At 50.7% G+C, this 14,650-nt stretch overlaps 2 protein-coding genes across 9 annotated transcripts in view; one reads left to right on the top strand and one right to left on the bottom strand.

The window, feature by feature from the left end:
* LOC134523595 (dual specificity testis-specific protein kinase 2-like) overlaps positions 1–14,650 on the top strand; it is a 63,300-nt gene that overhangs the window by 45,834 nt on the left and 2,816 nt on the right. For 7 of the 8 annotated variants that reach the window (XM_063352631.1, XM_063352633.1, XM_063352637.1 and 4 more), the window contains one exon: positions 14,540–14,648. In XM_063352631.1, the coding sequence (XP_063208701.1) occupies positions 14,540–14,648 (109 nt within the window). Of the gene's footprint in view, positions 1–7,736; positions 8,206–14,539; positions 14,649–14,650 lie in introns of those variants that run through there. The other variant, XM_063352632.1, reaches the window with a different exon arrangement.
* Positions 731–9,602, bottom strand: LOC134523597 (ficolin-2-like). The gene is made up of 9 exons (XM_063352641.1): positions 9,488–9,602; positions 8,507–8,620; positions 7,725–7,778; positions 6,088–6,123; positions 4,728–4,763; positions 3,139–3,266; positions 2,606–2,735; positions 1,918–2,052; positions 731–1,021 (listed from the first exon to the last, which is right to left on the bottom strand). Exons 1-9 carry the CDS (start codon positions 9,564–9,566, stop codon positions 774–776), a joined length of 960 nt encoding a protein of 319 aa, XP_063208711.1. The 5' UTR covers positions 9,567–9,602; the 3' UTR covers positions 731–773.

Raw genomic sequence — 14,650 nt, 5'->3', positions numbered from 1 at the left:
GTCGTGGGACCACACATGTTGCTGCACAGACTGTTTTGTATCCTGGGTCTTGGTCCACAGCGGCTAACGAATGAGATCTCGGAATGTGCCCTGGAGGAGTGGCTGAAGCTGGCTGTGGTCCCAGCTGCAGCTGTGTTGTGGTGGGAAGTGCCGAGCAACGCTACTGTGGTTTCAGGAGCTGAGGTCCCACCCGAGGTCCTGGAGCACATGTTGTGTGAGGAAGCAGGGAGGGAAGGTGGAGTCCACTCCGAGGTGGCAGTGCTTACAGCCCTGTGCTGGAAGTTCAGTCCTTTCCAAGCTTGTCTACATCGTGGCTCCATCACAGCCTGCAGGGAGAGTGAGGGGGTTGGGAATTCACTGCCTTTCAGATGGCTCTTGGGTCCAATGGAAAAAGAGGCTGCAAGAACACTGGAGGCTTCACATATGTGGATTAGACTGAAAATTACCAGTAATTACCATTTAGTGTAATAATATTGAGAGCTATTGAGCAGTAGCCTCACCATCACTTGGTCTTTAAATCAAAGATTTAGATGCTCAGGCTCAGTCGGCATCTGTGGCCCTGCTGGAGATAGTCCAGGGTGACAGTCTGGTGTTTACAGGACCTCAAACCAGCACTGATCTCTTCTGGTCTCTAAAAGTCTGCTCTAGGCTGAAGGCACAACCTGTAATATCCTTGCTAGTCCAATTTTGCCCTCACACAACGTTATGTTTTGTGTCTTCTCTTGGCTGTTGAGTGGCACCTGTTGGTGCTAGTCAGGCACCCGCTTGCCGTGTTAAACTGGCCTGAATTTCATTTCCGTTCGCTTATGGGAGTAATGGTATTCTTTGCCCGTCTTCCAGTTTATGCCATCAGCATAACTCCCGTGAACGCCCGGCCAGTACATGCCATTCAGGTTGGAGTAATGGCAGTCGTTGTACCACCATGCTCCCTTGTATTCTGTGGCGCAGTTAAAGGAGCTCATGTCGTTGTCCTGGTCTGTTGTTGAAAATGGCATGTCCTTGTGGTATGATAAGGAGTCTCCTGCAGGGAGTACAGTTCACAGTTACTGCAAGGGAGAGCACAAAAGGGAACCTAAGGTGTCTGCAGCACTGCAGGGCATCACTGGGCCTTGCTGGATGCAGGGCAGATTTTATAAATCCTGCTGTTCTCTGGGTTGCCCAGGTTTCCTCGTTGGTCCTGGAGAAAAAGAGTATCCTGATCTCTGCTAAAACACACGGAGAACTTATCTATGCCTGTGAATCAAATGGGCCAGATTCTGCTCTTTCACCACTCAGATTCTCTGCAGACGTACCAAGGTCTGGACTATCAGACAGAGTTGCCGCGTGCATAAACATAAACACGTAAACCCAGAGCCCTGCTGTCTCAGGTGTTGGTTTCACTCATTCCTGCGAGAGGGGTACTGAATTTTGCAGAGGATTTGTTCGCTTTTTAAGGAAAAACAAAACATCAGGCATTAAGAGGACGCAGTGCTGATGCTGCAGGTATTGAACAGCACCCCAGCCCTGGAAATGCCAAACCTCACGGGCAAATATTTCATTCCAAAGAACTGAAAGAAGAACTTTGCCCAGCTGCTGCAGAGCTGTTGGGAAGGTTATGTGGGATGAGGTGCTGCTCAAGACCAGACTCCACATTTGCTGCTAAAACATATGACTGGGCCTGTAGGTAATGCTCTGGGTCACACTCTGTGGGTGACGGGTGTCCCTGTCATTCACTGCACCAGAGGTCACTCAGCACCTGGGGTACCATATTCGCTCATGGGAGTAATGGAACTTCATCTTACTCACATTTTTAAAACACTTCATCAAGAATGTTGATGGTACAAAGAGTTTGCGTGATACAGCTGTTCATTAAAAATGCTGAATGCTTCTGAAATGCTCTAGACAGCAGCCTTTCCCAGTGAGCTGCTGCTAACTTACCAGCATTTCCACCAAGGAAGTCTCCCAGAACCAGTTTATATTTCTCAGACTCTCCTAAAATTCTGAAGGAAGCGTACTTGGCAAAGTAATAGTTGTTTTCAAAGTCTCTCAAGTCAATGCGGAGTTCACAGGGTCCTAGAAGAGAAGGTTGACAAGTGGTGGTGCAGGGCTGATGGTAAATACACACCTGGATTTTAGGATGGAGGGTTTAAGGAGCCCTGAGCTAACTTGAGAGGAACTTCCACTACTAGAGAGGTTATGATTTGTTTGAAATTCCTGCAGAACCTCCTGTACCTTTGATGGCTTTCTTGTGAAGCACCTTTTCTGATCATGGTGTTGGGCGTTCATAGGCACTGAGAGCTACACGCCCAGGAGTCCTGCACACAACTCTGACTCCAAGCCTGCGTGTGGACAAGGTGTCTGCCATCACAACCAGTCCTAGTAGGAAGATGTGTTGGCCTATCTCCAGGGTAGGTCACAGCCAGCTCATCATCTTCTGTGGCTTCTAGATTTCCCTTTTTTAGAGTGCAGTTCCCTGTGTGCAGTGGGCTGCAAGAGCCTGCATGCTGTTTAGGATTAACTGTTGGGGCCTCAGACGGTTGTGAGAGGTTCAGCATCCTTTAATGACCAAGTGTGGTACAGGGGTCGGACTCTCAGGGCCCCAGCGCGGGACGGAGGCAGACCTTACCCAGTGAGGTGAGGAGGTGGATGTTGTCATTCCCCAGCCAGAACTCTGTCAGCTGGTTGCCAAAGCCTCGTTTGTATGAGTCCCAGTCTCGCAAGAAGTTCACTGACCCATCCCAGCGCCTTTGGAAAACCTGCAGGAAAGGAGAGCCTCAGCCCCGCCAGCTCCCCCCTGAAAGCATCTGCAGTGCCCGGGTGGCACAGCCCCCTGCAGCACGCTCCCCCTGCGGCAGGACACTCCTGCGGGTCTCTGGGGACCAAACCCCAGGGGAATCCCTCGCTTACAGATCTCCTCCATCTGCCCTTGGAAATAAGAAGGAAATTATTTGGGAGTGGGTATGTGGTGCTCAGCCTGCTCGCAGAGACATCTCCCGGGAGAATCCCCTGCACCCATAGGGACTCATCCACCCTTGCTGATGTGAACCTCAGCTGTCCCCTCCGTGTGTGTTTTCCTCCCTTTTTGTTTCTATTTTGGTGCAATCCTTTGCAGCCTTAGTAAAAATCTCTATAGGGACATAGAAACCTCATCTTACTCACAATCCATCCTCCGCCATCTGTGTCCATGTCGCAGAAGACGGTGGTGGTGTTGCAGCCTTGGGGGTAGATGGTATACCAGCCACTCAGGATCTTTCCTTTACCCAACAGCTCTTGGCAATTCCTGGCTTCTGTGCAAATCAGGGAAAGAGATCAAGCAGAAGGAGTTATAAGATGCTCACTGCACATCAGCCTCATGCCCTAAGCCGGAGGCTTTGACCCCTTCAGCCTCCCAGATGGCTCTTTGCACTGCAGGACTCTGGCGCAACTGGGAACCAAACCCTGCTGTGGTTTCTGAGTCCGTATGTCGCAGGGGAGATGGACACCTGAGAGATGGTCTAAGATGCTCAGACTCCTCTCATCTGCAACAACTCCTTTGGGGATCTGAGTGATGGAGTTGCTCTGAGTGGGATGAAAAACTCACGATCCAGGAATTCGTCCAGGCTCAGGTACTTATGGAGGACACGGAGTGTGTGTGGGCGTACTTGGCAGCAATGGAGTGGTGACCAGAAAAACACATACCCGTAACACAGAAAACAGCGTTCAGATCATCCTCAGTGGATTGGACAGACGGTACTTTTGAACATACACATATATATTATGTATACATTTTTTTTTTTAGTCCCCAAAACCACACCTGATGACAAAAGCTCAGATTCACAGATGCCGAAGGCTTGACTGGAATGGTCCCTATTAGACATCCCAGCTTATAGGTGTGTCTGTGGCTTTGACAGGGAAGAGCCCTGGGAGATGACCTGAGACGGTGGTGCTGGTGGTGCAGGTGTCCTTGTGTGCTGTATTTGATGAACGGACGTGCAGCTGTACCAGGCTGTCTTGTGGGCATGGGTATCCTTCCTAATGGAGGGATGGTCCTGGACTTGGCCTGTTCTTTATTAGCCAAATGTTTTTACATAAAAGGGCAGAGGAGTGCCTGGGGCAGCAAGGGGCCAGTTCAGTGCTATCCCAGTCTCTCTTTTTCAGGTGTTACAGCAGCTCTGATCTGCCCAAGCCTCTGCACGTGGCTGTGGCCCTACGGCTTCCGTGTGGAGCCAGAGCAGGTTGTAGCTCTGCTTTGGCTTTAGCTCATGGAGACAGATGGGCCAACTGAAGCTTGTTTGTTTTCTTTCTTTCATTTTTTTTTTTTTAATGATTAAGTTAATCTGACACAACTATGACACATGTGGACTCTGTGTCTATTGAACATGCCACAGCAAGCGTGGTGGTGTAACTGCCTTTGAAGTACCAGTATGCCTATAGAGATGTTTCTAGTTGTTTCATCTTGGCAACCAGGACACTGAGGCTCTCAAAAACTAAGACAGGCCTCCTCCAGGACACACAGAGTACAGGCGACTCGAGTAATGCTCAGAGGAGATGACTTTCCTGGCAGGTCTGGATTACATAGTAGACACACAGAAGCTGCATGTGGCTGTGAGAAGCAAATGGGTTAACAGTGGTATTTCCTTACTCAGTCTTTCAGTGTCATTCTGAATTTGTTTTTATTGCTGGTCTGTCCTGACTTCTGGTGCAGGGAGTCCACCACCACCTGCTCTGCAAAGCCAACGGTGTCATGAAGGACCTAGGAGGAAACTCACCCCATGTTTCTGGAAATCCAGGCTCTCCTTTCATTCCTGTTGAACAAACAACACCATCAATTGCTCTTCACCTTCCACACCCGCCCCCTCCCCCTCCCGCCAGCACTTGGCATCATTGCTCCTCAAGACAAATCCTGCTGCACTGGTGAACAGCAGTGATGTTAAGGGAAGTGTTTAGTTCATCTGCGCCCACAACAGAGGCACAGAGAAACCAGGCAGGAGTAGAAACTCAATATACGTCCTGCCCTGGCTGCTCCCAGGCCCACCAGAGGAGACCCACCAGCCCATCAAAGGCACATCTGCACAGAGCGACAAGTGCAGGTGGGAACCCAAGTCACAGACTCCTGTAATTACAGCAGTGATACCCAGCATCCTCAGTCACTGGGAGCAGCTCTACAGGTCACCTAGCAGTCACACGAGGTGGCTGCCAGGGGGTGGAACACATTATAGATGCACAAGGAGTAGCAGCCTTGCCTCTCTTAGGCTGTTGGACCCAGCATGATATATTTTCCCCTGACATCTGATTCGGGGCTGGGAGGTCCAAATGGCAAGGCTGACAGATGTGTCTCTGTTGGACCTGGCTGCTCTGCCCACGGAGTTGGGTACCAACATGTTGCACCAGTGAATCCCATTGGGCTGGGACACATGGGACAGAAGCAGGTAGGTGGGGAACGGAGGAGGCACCGCGCACATGGGAAGGCAGGGTCAAAAGCCCCAGGAGGGAATGGTTGCTGCTGGCAGAGGGCTTTAGTCAGTGGTTTGGGAGCAGCTGTGGCAGCTGGAGCAAGTGCACTGAACTTGGCCGCCAGACCAGCAGCACTGGGCCCCCAGCTATTACAAGCCAAGCTCCAGTGAGGGAAGGCGCAGTGCAGACCATGTTCAGCGATGGGTGCCCGTGGTCCTCGCGTGCAGGATGCATGTTTTCCCTCTGCTGCTAGCGCTGGTAGGGAGACCTCTGGCACTAGCAGTGACTGAGCTTCAGCCGAGCCCTTGCCTTTTGCCATAGCCTGGGAAGCTCAGAGCTCTGCCCGAATCTGGCTGGTCCCTTGGGCTGGGGCGTGTGAAGTGCTGCAGTTTCTGTAGCTGACGGTGCTGGGCAGCAGCGTCAGGCACCCAAGCTGGGGGCAGCTCCTGTTGCCGAACAGCCGATTTGCCAGTGGAGCTGCTCACACCACCCACGCCGGGGGCTGAGCCTGCGCTAGGGCACAACTGTCACCAAACAGCCCCACCCAGAACCTGGTGGGGCACTTTTCTTTTTTTCTCTATAGTTGCTCCCACCTGGTCTGTTTTCCCAGAACAGCACAGGGTAGAAGTTTAACTAAACCAGCTCACATGACAAAGTCACTGCATCATGATTTACCTTTTGGTCCTGGGAAGCCAGGCTCTCCAGCTGCTCCTGCAAAAGGCAAGAGGAAAATGCTCATCACAAATGACCCAATCCAAGTGAATCACTGTAGCTCCCCAGGTGGCTGGTCCAACCCCTCCCTATGTCCCAAATGTACAAGAGAGGCTGTCAAGTGGTGCAAAGCCATGGTGCTCTGCTGAGTGTCCCAGCTGGTGCTGCCACCCCAGCCTGGCCGCTCCCTGGATCAGCAACATCTCTCAGGAAGAGCAGGAAGAACAGGACAAGGACATGGGAGAGAGCGAGCTGCTGGTCCATCTGTTGGAGTGCATGGGGGATTCACGGCTCTGTCTCAGTGACTCTTTGTGGGGGCTTTCTGTGAAAAGCCAGGCAGCTGTGAGATTTGGGGCAACAGCTGCTTTTTCAGCGGGTTCATCCGTCTCCTGATGGGGTTTCAGCTGAAGTCTTGGGTGCTGGGCTGGGAAATAGCTACAAACTCAGCATCAGAGGGCTGGAGCACCTCTCCTATGAAGACAGGCTGAGAGAGCTGGGGGGGTTCAGCCTGGAGAAGAGAAGGCTCCGGGGAGACCTCAGAGCCCCTTCCAGTACTTAAAGGGGGACCCATAAGAGAAATGGGGAGGGACTCTTTATGAGGGAGTGTAGCGATAGGACAAGGGGTAGCGGTTTCAAACTGAAAGAGGGGAAATTTAGATTAGATGTTAGGAAGAAATTCTTGGCTGTGAGGGTGGTGAGCCCCTGGCCCAGGTTGCCCAGAGAAGCTGTGGCTGCCCCATCCCTGGAGGGGTTCAAGGCCAGGTTGGACGGGGCTTGGAGCAACCTGGGCTGGTGGGAGGTGTCCCTGCCCAGGGCAGGAGGTGGAACAAGATGATCTTCAAGGTCCCTTCCAACTCTAACCATTCTATAATTCTATGTAAAGGGGCTGTTTTCCCAGCTGGTCACTGCACCTGTGCTCAGTTCCTGGCTGCCACCTTGTGCTGGGAACTGGTTTCTTTAGAAGAGACGCTTTTTCGACGCCTGCAGCACGCAGATCCTTCTGAAGACCTTAAGCACAGCCTGGATGGAGTGAAAGCTGATTTCTCAGCAGACATCTTCCTCTTTTCAAAGAACTGCCCCCCCCCCATTCCTTGCTTCACCCTGTGCCAGCTGTTTCCTGGTGGTTTGATCCCATCCTTCTGGTCAAGTGGGCTAAAATGGCTCCTCATGCCGAGTCCAGGCCTGGAGGCTGCAGGAAGCACTCAGCGTGGTGTCTCTGCATCAGACGTCCTGGCCGAAGTACCCCAAAGCTTCTCAGAGAGGGGGGGCATTTGGGCAGGTTTGTCATGGTGGAGGCAGGTTAGGGCAGGAGTGGGGAATGGGGAGAGGCCTGATTTTAGGGGGCTGGGAAGGGTGAGTGGGGAACTTCGAGAAGAAGAGTAGTGTCTTCCTCTGTGATGTGGTCCCACTCAAGGACACTGTTTCTCGTACTGACCCCATGCAAGATCCATCCCCCCAAATCCTGCTTTGCGTACCCTATTTCAGGGCTGTTTCTCGGACTATGACCAGCTCTACAGTTCATCTCTGTAGACTCGGTCTCCCAGTACATGTCCTGAACTTGGGTAGATTTATGGATTAGAGCTGAATATGTTATGCATTACCTTTTGCGCCAGGTGGTCCTGCTTTCCCGGGGAATCCCTGGGCTCCCATTTCTCCTGCAAGGAAAGACTCAGTTCATACGCGCACGTTGCAAGCCAACCCGAGGGGAGATGATACAGAAGCCCGAGCAGCTGGGCCTTGGATTTCGCAGAAACAAGGAAGCTGGGTTTTGTTAATTAGATTCAGTCTTGCCATGTATTTTAGTTCTTTTCTTCTGTTGAAGCTACACAACACTGCTACTGCCAGTGTAAGTCCTAACCTGCAGTTCATGTATGAATTCCTTTGAGCTTTGCGCATCTTGGAGCCGGCCCATGGATTTTGCTGCAGTGGATCTGCTCCCTCTGCTAATGTGATTCACCTTCTCTGTGATTTGGCTATGAAAACCCTGAAGACCCCCATCTTCCTGGCTTCCTGGGGTATGGGGTGCCAGTACAGTTCCCAAACTGTTCCTGGTAGACGTGCAGGAACGCCGCAGTCTCCCTCCCGCCCAGACTGTTCAATAAAGACTCAGAAAATTAACGGATGTTTTTACTGTAGAAGAAACAAGTGAGTGATGACACTCACAGCCCAGGACCACTTCAGACTTGTGACAGGACTCAGGAAAAAAAGACGACTCCATATGATCCCATCCTTCTGGATCTCCAGATGGGGTGTTTTCCACTCTCCAGCTGCTCAGAGAAGCCAGTGCCAGGCCAGCCTGCTCCAGCCTCAGCTTGCTTACCCTACCCAAAGCAACAAAGCCACCTCACATCACAGCGTTCATCACTGGTTTTTGGGGCCTTACCTTTTGTTCCTGGGAGACCTGGTTCTCCTTTTGGGCCAGAGGCACCTGGGATCCCAGGGCATCCTTGGAGAATGGCGAGCCGGTCAGCATCACCAAGTCCCACTATTCTCACGTCTGAGGAAATGGAAACAGTCTTCATGGAGATTATTAGGGCTCTGAAATGTCTTGGAGAGGAAGCCAAACCCTCTGGAGTTGAGGAACAGTGCAAGCAAAAGCAACAAGGGTGGGAGTTTTGGAGATGTTGTGTGGATTAACAGATGGTATTGAGGATATCACGTATTACAGGAGCCAGACACTGAACCTCTCTTTCTTCAGGAGAGTCCAGTGGAAGAGGAAGCTGTTGTATGTGACGTTACATGCATGACAAATATACTGTAGCTTAATAAAACAAAAGCTGAGAGGTGCCCTGAGGGGGTATTGACAGCAGAGTAAGTGACACTGGCGGATCAGTGGACAGTAAAGGTTCTACTAAATTTCCTGACAGTGAGTCTGTCTGAAATCGCCCCTATCGCCTTCTCCAGGAATACAGACAGAAAGCTGTGTTGTGCAGCGTCCCCAGGCTGCCAGCATGCCTGGCACCCAGCAAGCACTCGGCTGGTCCTTTGTATTGCTCTGCATCCTGTGCTAACTGAGCCAAGGCACCATGAACCTTGAACCATGAGCCCTTAACCAGGATGGAAAACCTGGTATGGGCCAGCCTGTTCCTTGAGATCCCACTGGGGAGTGGGGGAGGACGAGCCATCTTTGGTTGGAGACAGCGGTTTTGTGAAGTGGCTGATGAGACTTCAGCCCCCCCCTCCCCCTCCTCCCACTTGCAGCTGAATTAAAAAAAGCAGAGAAGGAAAAAAAAAAAATCATATTCTGTCGTGTCGTCCATCCTCCTCCCCACCTCTCCCGCCCCCCCTCCCCGCCCCCAGCCCCCAGCTCCTTGTGTTACGGGCTGTCTCAGTGGGATGGCAGTAGGATTTGTGCCCCACTCACCTGGACAGGTGTCCTGGGCATCACAAGTAGTCACTGTTAGGCTGAGCAGTGCCAGGAGGGTTGGGGCTGCCCTCCCCATGGCCGGCACCGCTCTCGGCTCTCTGCGCAGCTCCCCTCATCCGCGTCCCGGGCACTGTGGTTAGCACTGACCCATCCGAGCCTTTTATATCTAACAAAATAATCCCGACACAAGCTCCACCTCTGCGCTTGCCCACTGCCTGCTCTCAGGTCCGAGGTTCTGGCTGAGTCTCAAGCTGTTTCCGAGACAAGCCATTTTCCACAAGCCTGATGGGAAGGTTCATGCCCAGCTGCCTCACCTCCATCCTCTGCAGATTTTGGATGCCTTTGCTCTCCCATTTTGTACTTCTAGAGGAAATGAAGCAGGAAAAACATAGGTGTAGCTAAGCGCAGACACCTCCCCTCATCCTGCCTTTTACAAAGAGCAGAGCTTATGGTATAGATTGGGAAACTGAGGTACGGGGAGATGAAAAGCCCAAGGTCATCTGAGGCCACTGGCAGAAAGGAGGTGCAGAGGCTGGCTCACGCTGCGGCGCTCTGCCTGCCGGGCAGCCCAGCACCGCTTCGCAACCCTTCAAAGAGAGGTTTCATGACTGATTCGGACTTAAAACTCTGTGTATCCAGGCAAGGTCAGGTGGGCAGAGCATGTTTGATTCTTTTTTTTTCCCCTACCCGTTTTTTCCTTCGGTCCCTGTTCGTGGTAGTAGCGAGCAGGATTTCTGCTTAGCTTTGCTGTTGCTCTGCCCTGTGACACTCCTGTGCTCATTTGTGCAGCATTACTAGAGGTCCGAACCCATCGAGTTTGACCCCCATGTTACCGTCAGACACCGAGCCCGTAAAGTTTATAAATTTTAGCAGAGGGCAGAGTTTAAGTTTTTTTCTCCCTATTGTTGCATCCTGGTTCAGAGGAGACTGATTTTTTGGAGCCTTTCCCAGCTATCAGGATATCAGAGGCAGAACATAGCTCTCCCCAAGCATTCCCTTCTATCATGAGGTCCCTCTAACATCCCAAATTCCAACGATATATGACAGCCTACTTTAATGCTAAGCAAATGGGAGGAGGCAGGGGAGAGATAAATATTTGGTTGTCACTTAAATTCTGTGTCCCCCAAACAGCCCGTACATACACACACTCATGTACGTGTTCTTACACGTATTCATACATGCATGCATATAACATAATAATTCAGTAGATGCTCTGATTGTTGTTGTTCCTGAGAACTAATTCTGGCAGGGAAACACACACCTTGCTTTCCTGCCCCCGTCTGAAAAAAGTGCAGGGAAATGAGAAGGATTGTGGTCAGACTGGTTGCGTTCAAGTTTGGGATTCACTTTACATGGGAAGAAGTATCTCATCCACGGCAAGTGCTGCGTGTGCAGTTCTTGAGGCAAAACGAGAGGGACTTCTTCCTTGAGCCTTTCAGAAGGAAAGAGAAAAAGGATGAGCAGGTGCCTCTGAGCTGCTCGGAAGGGAGAGGTCTGTGTGGGGCAGCTATAGGGTGACTGGAGACTTGTGCACCCCTCTTCCCTCGTCTGTACAGCCTGTGCTGCCCGCCTGGGGCAGGTGGAGATGAAGAAGAGCCAGAACCGACCCCGAGAAGCCTTCTCCATTCCAGTGCCTTGCACCCTGTGCTCTGTGTCTGGAAACAGCTGCAATACCTTGTTCCAACTGTCTGGAGGCAAAAGGTGCTGCCATCAGCCGTTTCCAGCTTTTTCCTTTGGTAAATCACTCCAAAAAGCAATGGTAAAACTGGCCTTGAAGATTACCCCATCGTTACCGTGTCTCAAGGGCTCCAGGCTAGATCTGTCCTGCCAAAAAACCCCCCCCAAAAATAGTAAGAATGGGTTTGCCCAGCTTTTCCCAGTTGCTCCGTTGGCGGAGTGGCCAGCTCTGGGTTGGGCTGAGAACGCGTGTTGTGGAGGCAGCTGTGATGGATCTGCTTGCATCCCCTTAGATGTTACCAGCTGCAGGCTCCATCCAACATGGGGGACATGTGGAGATGTCACCCCATTTCCGTCAGAGGAGAGCAGCAGTGTCTTTATGGATGCAGCCACTTTTGGGAGCCGGGGGAAAACTGCCAATGAACGAGCTTAGTCCAAAGTAGGTCAGGCCCCGGAGGGTAGATTTTGAAATTGGCCCAGTGATCAATATGTCCTTAATTGCTTTTCCTCATGCCAGGACTCAGTGAAGATTGCAGGGGGCTGATCATTTACACCATCAGCAATTCTTCTTTCTATGCAGATTCTCCCTCGAGCCCTGGGGAACGTCCCCTGTGAATCTCGAAAGTCCAGAACCACTTTGGGGATGAGAAAACAAGAATTTTAGGCACACTTGGTGAACGGGGAGTAACTCTGAACGCTGTGACCCATCGCTTCACCTCTAGAGACATAAATGCCAAGAGTGAAGTCCCCAGGAGTGAACTGTGCTGCAAATCCCCAAGAAATGAAGTTTAGCAAATCAGAAGGCACAACCAGATGACAGAAGAGCTTCAAAATGTTCATGCGAGAGCATTGTAACTGTGTGAACAGGTGGTTTAGCACTGGTTAATGCAAAATTGCAGGTGAAATTCTGGGTCCTGGTGGGGCCCTGGGGCTTTGCTGCCACCAGGATGCTAAAGCTTTGCAGGGAGGATGCGGAAAGCTGCAAAAGCTGTAAGGACCTAAAACAAGCAGCAAGCCCCAGTCATTGCATTCCTCTGCTCTGTGCTAACCTAAGGACACCACCACGCAACTCCTAAAGCTGCGAGAGGGGCAGGCAGTTGGCACTGGGGAGCTGGGAGGTAAACTCCGACAGATCTAACTTTAAGCAATGTGAAATCAGAGTTAGCTTGTGTGGTGGCACCATTACGTGTGCTCAAGAGGAGCGTCCATGTGCTTTGGAGACTTGCCTTGCTGGGAAAGGAGTGATGTTAACCTGCAAGAGTGGGTTATCATCCAAAGCCACGAGGAAAGATGTTCTTCTGGCTTAGCCTTTTGTGGCTTGTGCTATTTATAGCTCTTCACCATGTGCAAATAACAAAGTTTTCAGGTTTTTTTTGGATGAACACTTGTATTTACAAGGGAGAATTTCTTCAGCCCATAACCAGTCTTAGAATCTGTGGTGGGGACATTTGCCCACACTAAGATAGCAGTTTTTTCAAAAGATGTTCCTTGGTTTTCCCTTTCTGCTTCCGGGTTTCGTGAACATATGCTGTCTTTGAGTGCCTGAGCCCCTCAGCGCTGAGAGTTCTGCTGCACATTTCCCTTGTCCTTACTACAAAACCAGTTCTGAAGCTCCAAAAGGGCAACAGGTAACAGGTAGAGTTTCTAAAGACAGTTGTCTTCCCCGGGGAGGGGAAATATGGAGAAGCAAAGATAGGAGGCTTCCCCCTGCACACCCCTGGGGTTTCACACGCTGTGTTGCTGAACAAGGTTTCACTCTCTGCTTTTCCAGGGCAGCTTCAATGGGAGCTCCTGGCTGTGAGGAGCTCAGGCTGGTGGTTTCACTGGTCTTGGCTGATGTCCACAGAACCTTCCTGCTGGGCAGAGCAGGGAAGACAGGCAGGGACGGGATTTATAGGATAGGCAGAAGCTGCTCTGCACCCTCCCTGCTCAGATGGATCCTGAAGAGTGTAAAGGCAATGCCCAAGACCTTCTTCTTTGCTGATACTGATTTTCCCATGTACAGAGCTGTGGAGACAGAGGTGGGACTGGTTGCTCTGGCACAACTGGTTGGATGAGGAATGTGCTCAGGAAAGGGGCAAAGGAGGTTCTTACCGCAGGGGCACCTGGTGAGGGAACGCACACCAAACGGGCGAGGATGGCCAGAGCTAAAAAGCAGAATAATTTTCCCAACAATTTGCCTGTTGTTGGACCAGACAAATGTCACGCAACTGGAAGTTATACCTGCATGAGGTGAACTATTTGGTTCTTGGTGAAGGTTTTGCTTATACTTCTCCTATTACCCCCATTCAGGCCTCAAATGTCAGCAGCTCTCAGTTGCTATTTAAAGTGTCCAATAAATTTCGTACCTAGGTCCCTCTTCAGCAAAGTGTTGCTGCATCAAAGTTTCCCGTTGCAAGTGGAAAGCTTAGGCAGTATGACTAAATCCAGATACCTGATGGAGTGAGAGCTTTGCCTTCACAGATCTCCAGAGAAATTATGCTATGCCTTTTTATTCTTTAGGATTAGTGACCTTGGTCTGAGGAGAACTTGTAGCCCCAGGAGCACGGGTAATGTTCCGGGGTGGTATTTCACAGGGCTCTGTGATTATGCTCGATGTTCTATTACCTGAGCATCCCTGGCGGTGCCAGCCCATGGAAGGTCATGCACGGGCCCTTACAGGACAGACGAGACAAGATCATTTACGTGATGCAAAAAGCATTTCATGTCTTGACACTATATAATACAGCATTTCATCTGCAGATCACCCTGCCTTGCTGGAAGCTCCAGTTTATCCCGTGGACCCTCCATACCTGCATAGCCACTGCCGAGTTTTCCAAGGATCAGTTTTTAATTTTCAGCCTCCCCTAAAATTTTGAGTGATGGTATTAAGCAAAATGATGGTTGTTGTCAAAGTCTCTCAGGTCAATGCAAAGCTCATTATTGCCTAATAACAACAATTTACTGACACACACAATTTGCCCGTGCTTTGTTGGGTTTTCTTTATTCTGTATTTTTATTTCTGTGGTCTTTAGGAGTTCTGATTTGTTAGTGAAGAGACTCCTAACCCCTGTTTATCTCACAGCCACTCCTCAGTTCTCTAAATATCCATAGCACAACTGCAGTCAGTGCTCCTGGATCTTAGCTGACTCTCCTGCCTCACCTTTAGACTTCCAGGAAAAGCTGATGACTTTTTTAAAAAAAACAAACCCGGATTTTGTCAAATCTTTTGTTTTTTCTCTTTTGTTTATAACGATTTATTTCGGTGTTCCATCTTTATCTTGTTCCCTCTAAAATTAGGGCCTTCCTCCATTGTCTTTCTCCCTCTTGTCTTGGAGTAAAGCCGCACTGAGTCAGCCAAAATAGCAGCCACATCCATTTTCTCCCTCACAGGCTCTGCTTGAAGGCAAGGGGTTGGGGACATGGCTGTTTCCACGTTTCCCTGGCCAGGCTCCGATGAAGAGCTGTTGCATTTGGACAGATATTTTGTTCCTGCTGCCAGGT

This window comes from Chroicocephalus ridibundus, chromosome 15 (assembly GCF_963924245.1).
Source record: "Chroicocephalus ridibundus chromosome 15, bChrRid1.1, whole genome shotgun sequence".
In the NCBI taxonomy this organism is placed as follows: domain Eukaryota; kingdom Metazoa; phylum Chordata; class Aves; order Charadriiformes; family Laridae; genus Chroicocephalus; species Chroicocephalus ridibundus.
The sequence above is the reverse complement of the archived record's forward strand: the minus strand, read 5'-3'. Positions and strand labels throughout refer to the sequence as shown.

Bases quoted from the DNA above. Each gene is read 5' to 3' on its own strand.
- LOC134523597 (XM_063352641.1), bottom strand. From the start codon at position 9,566: ATGGGGAGGGCAGCCCCAACCCTCCTGGCACTGCTCAGCCTAACAGTG. The intron at 7,779-8,506 runs GTAAGGCCCCAA...CTTTCCTTGCAG, and splicing joins AGGTCTCCCAGGAACAAAAG to GAGAAATGGGAGCCCAGGGA. The intron at 2,736-3,138 runs GTGAGTAAGATG...CCTTTCCTGCAG, and splicing joins CAGATGGCGGAGGATGGATT to GTTTTCCAAAGGCGCTGGGA.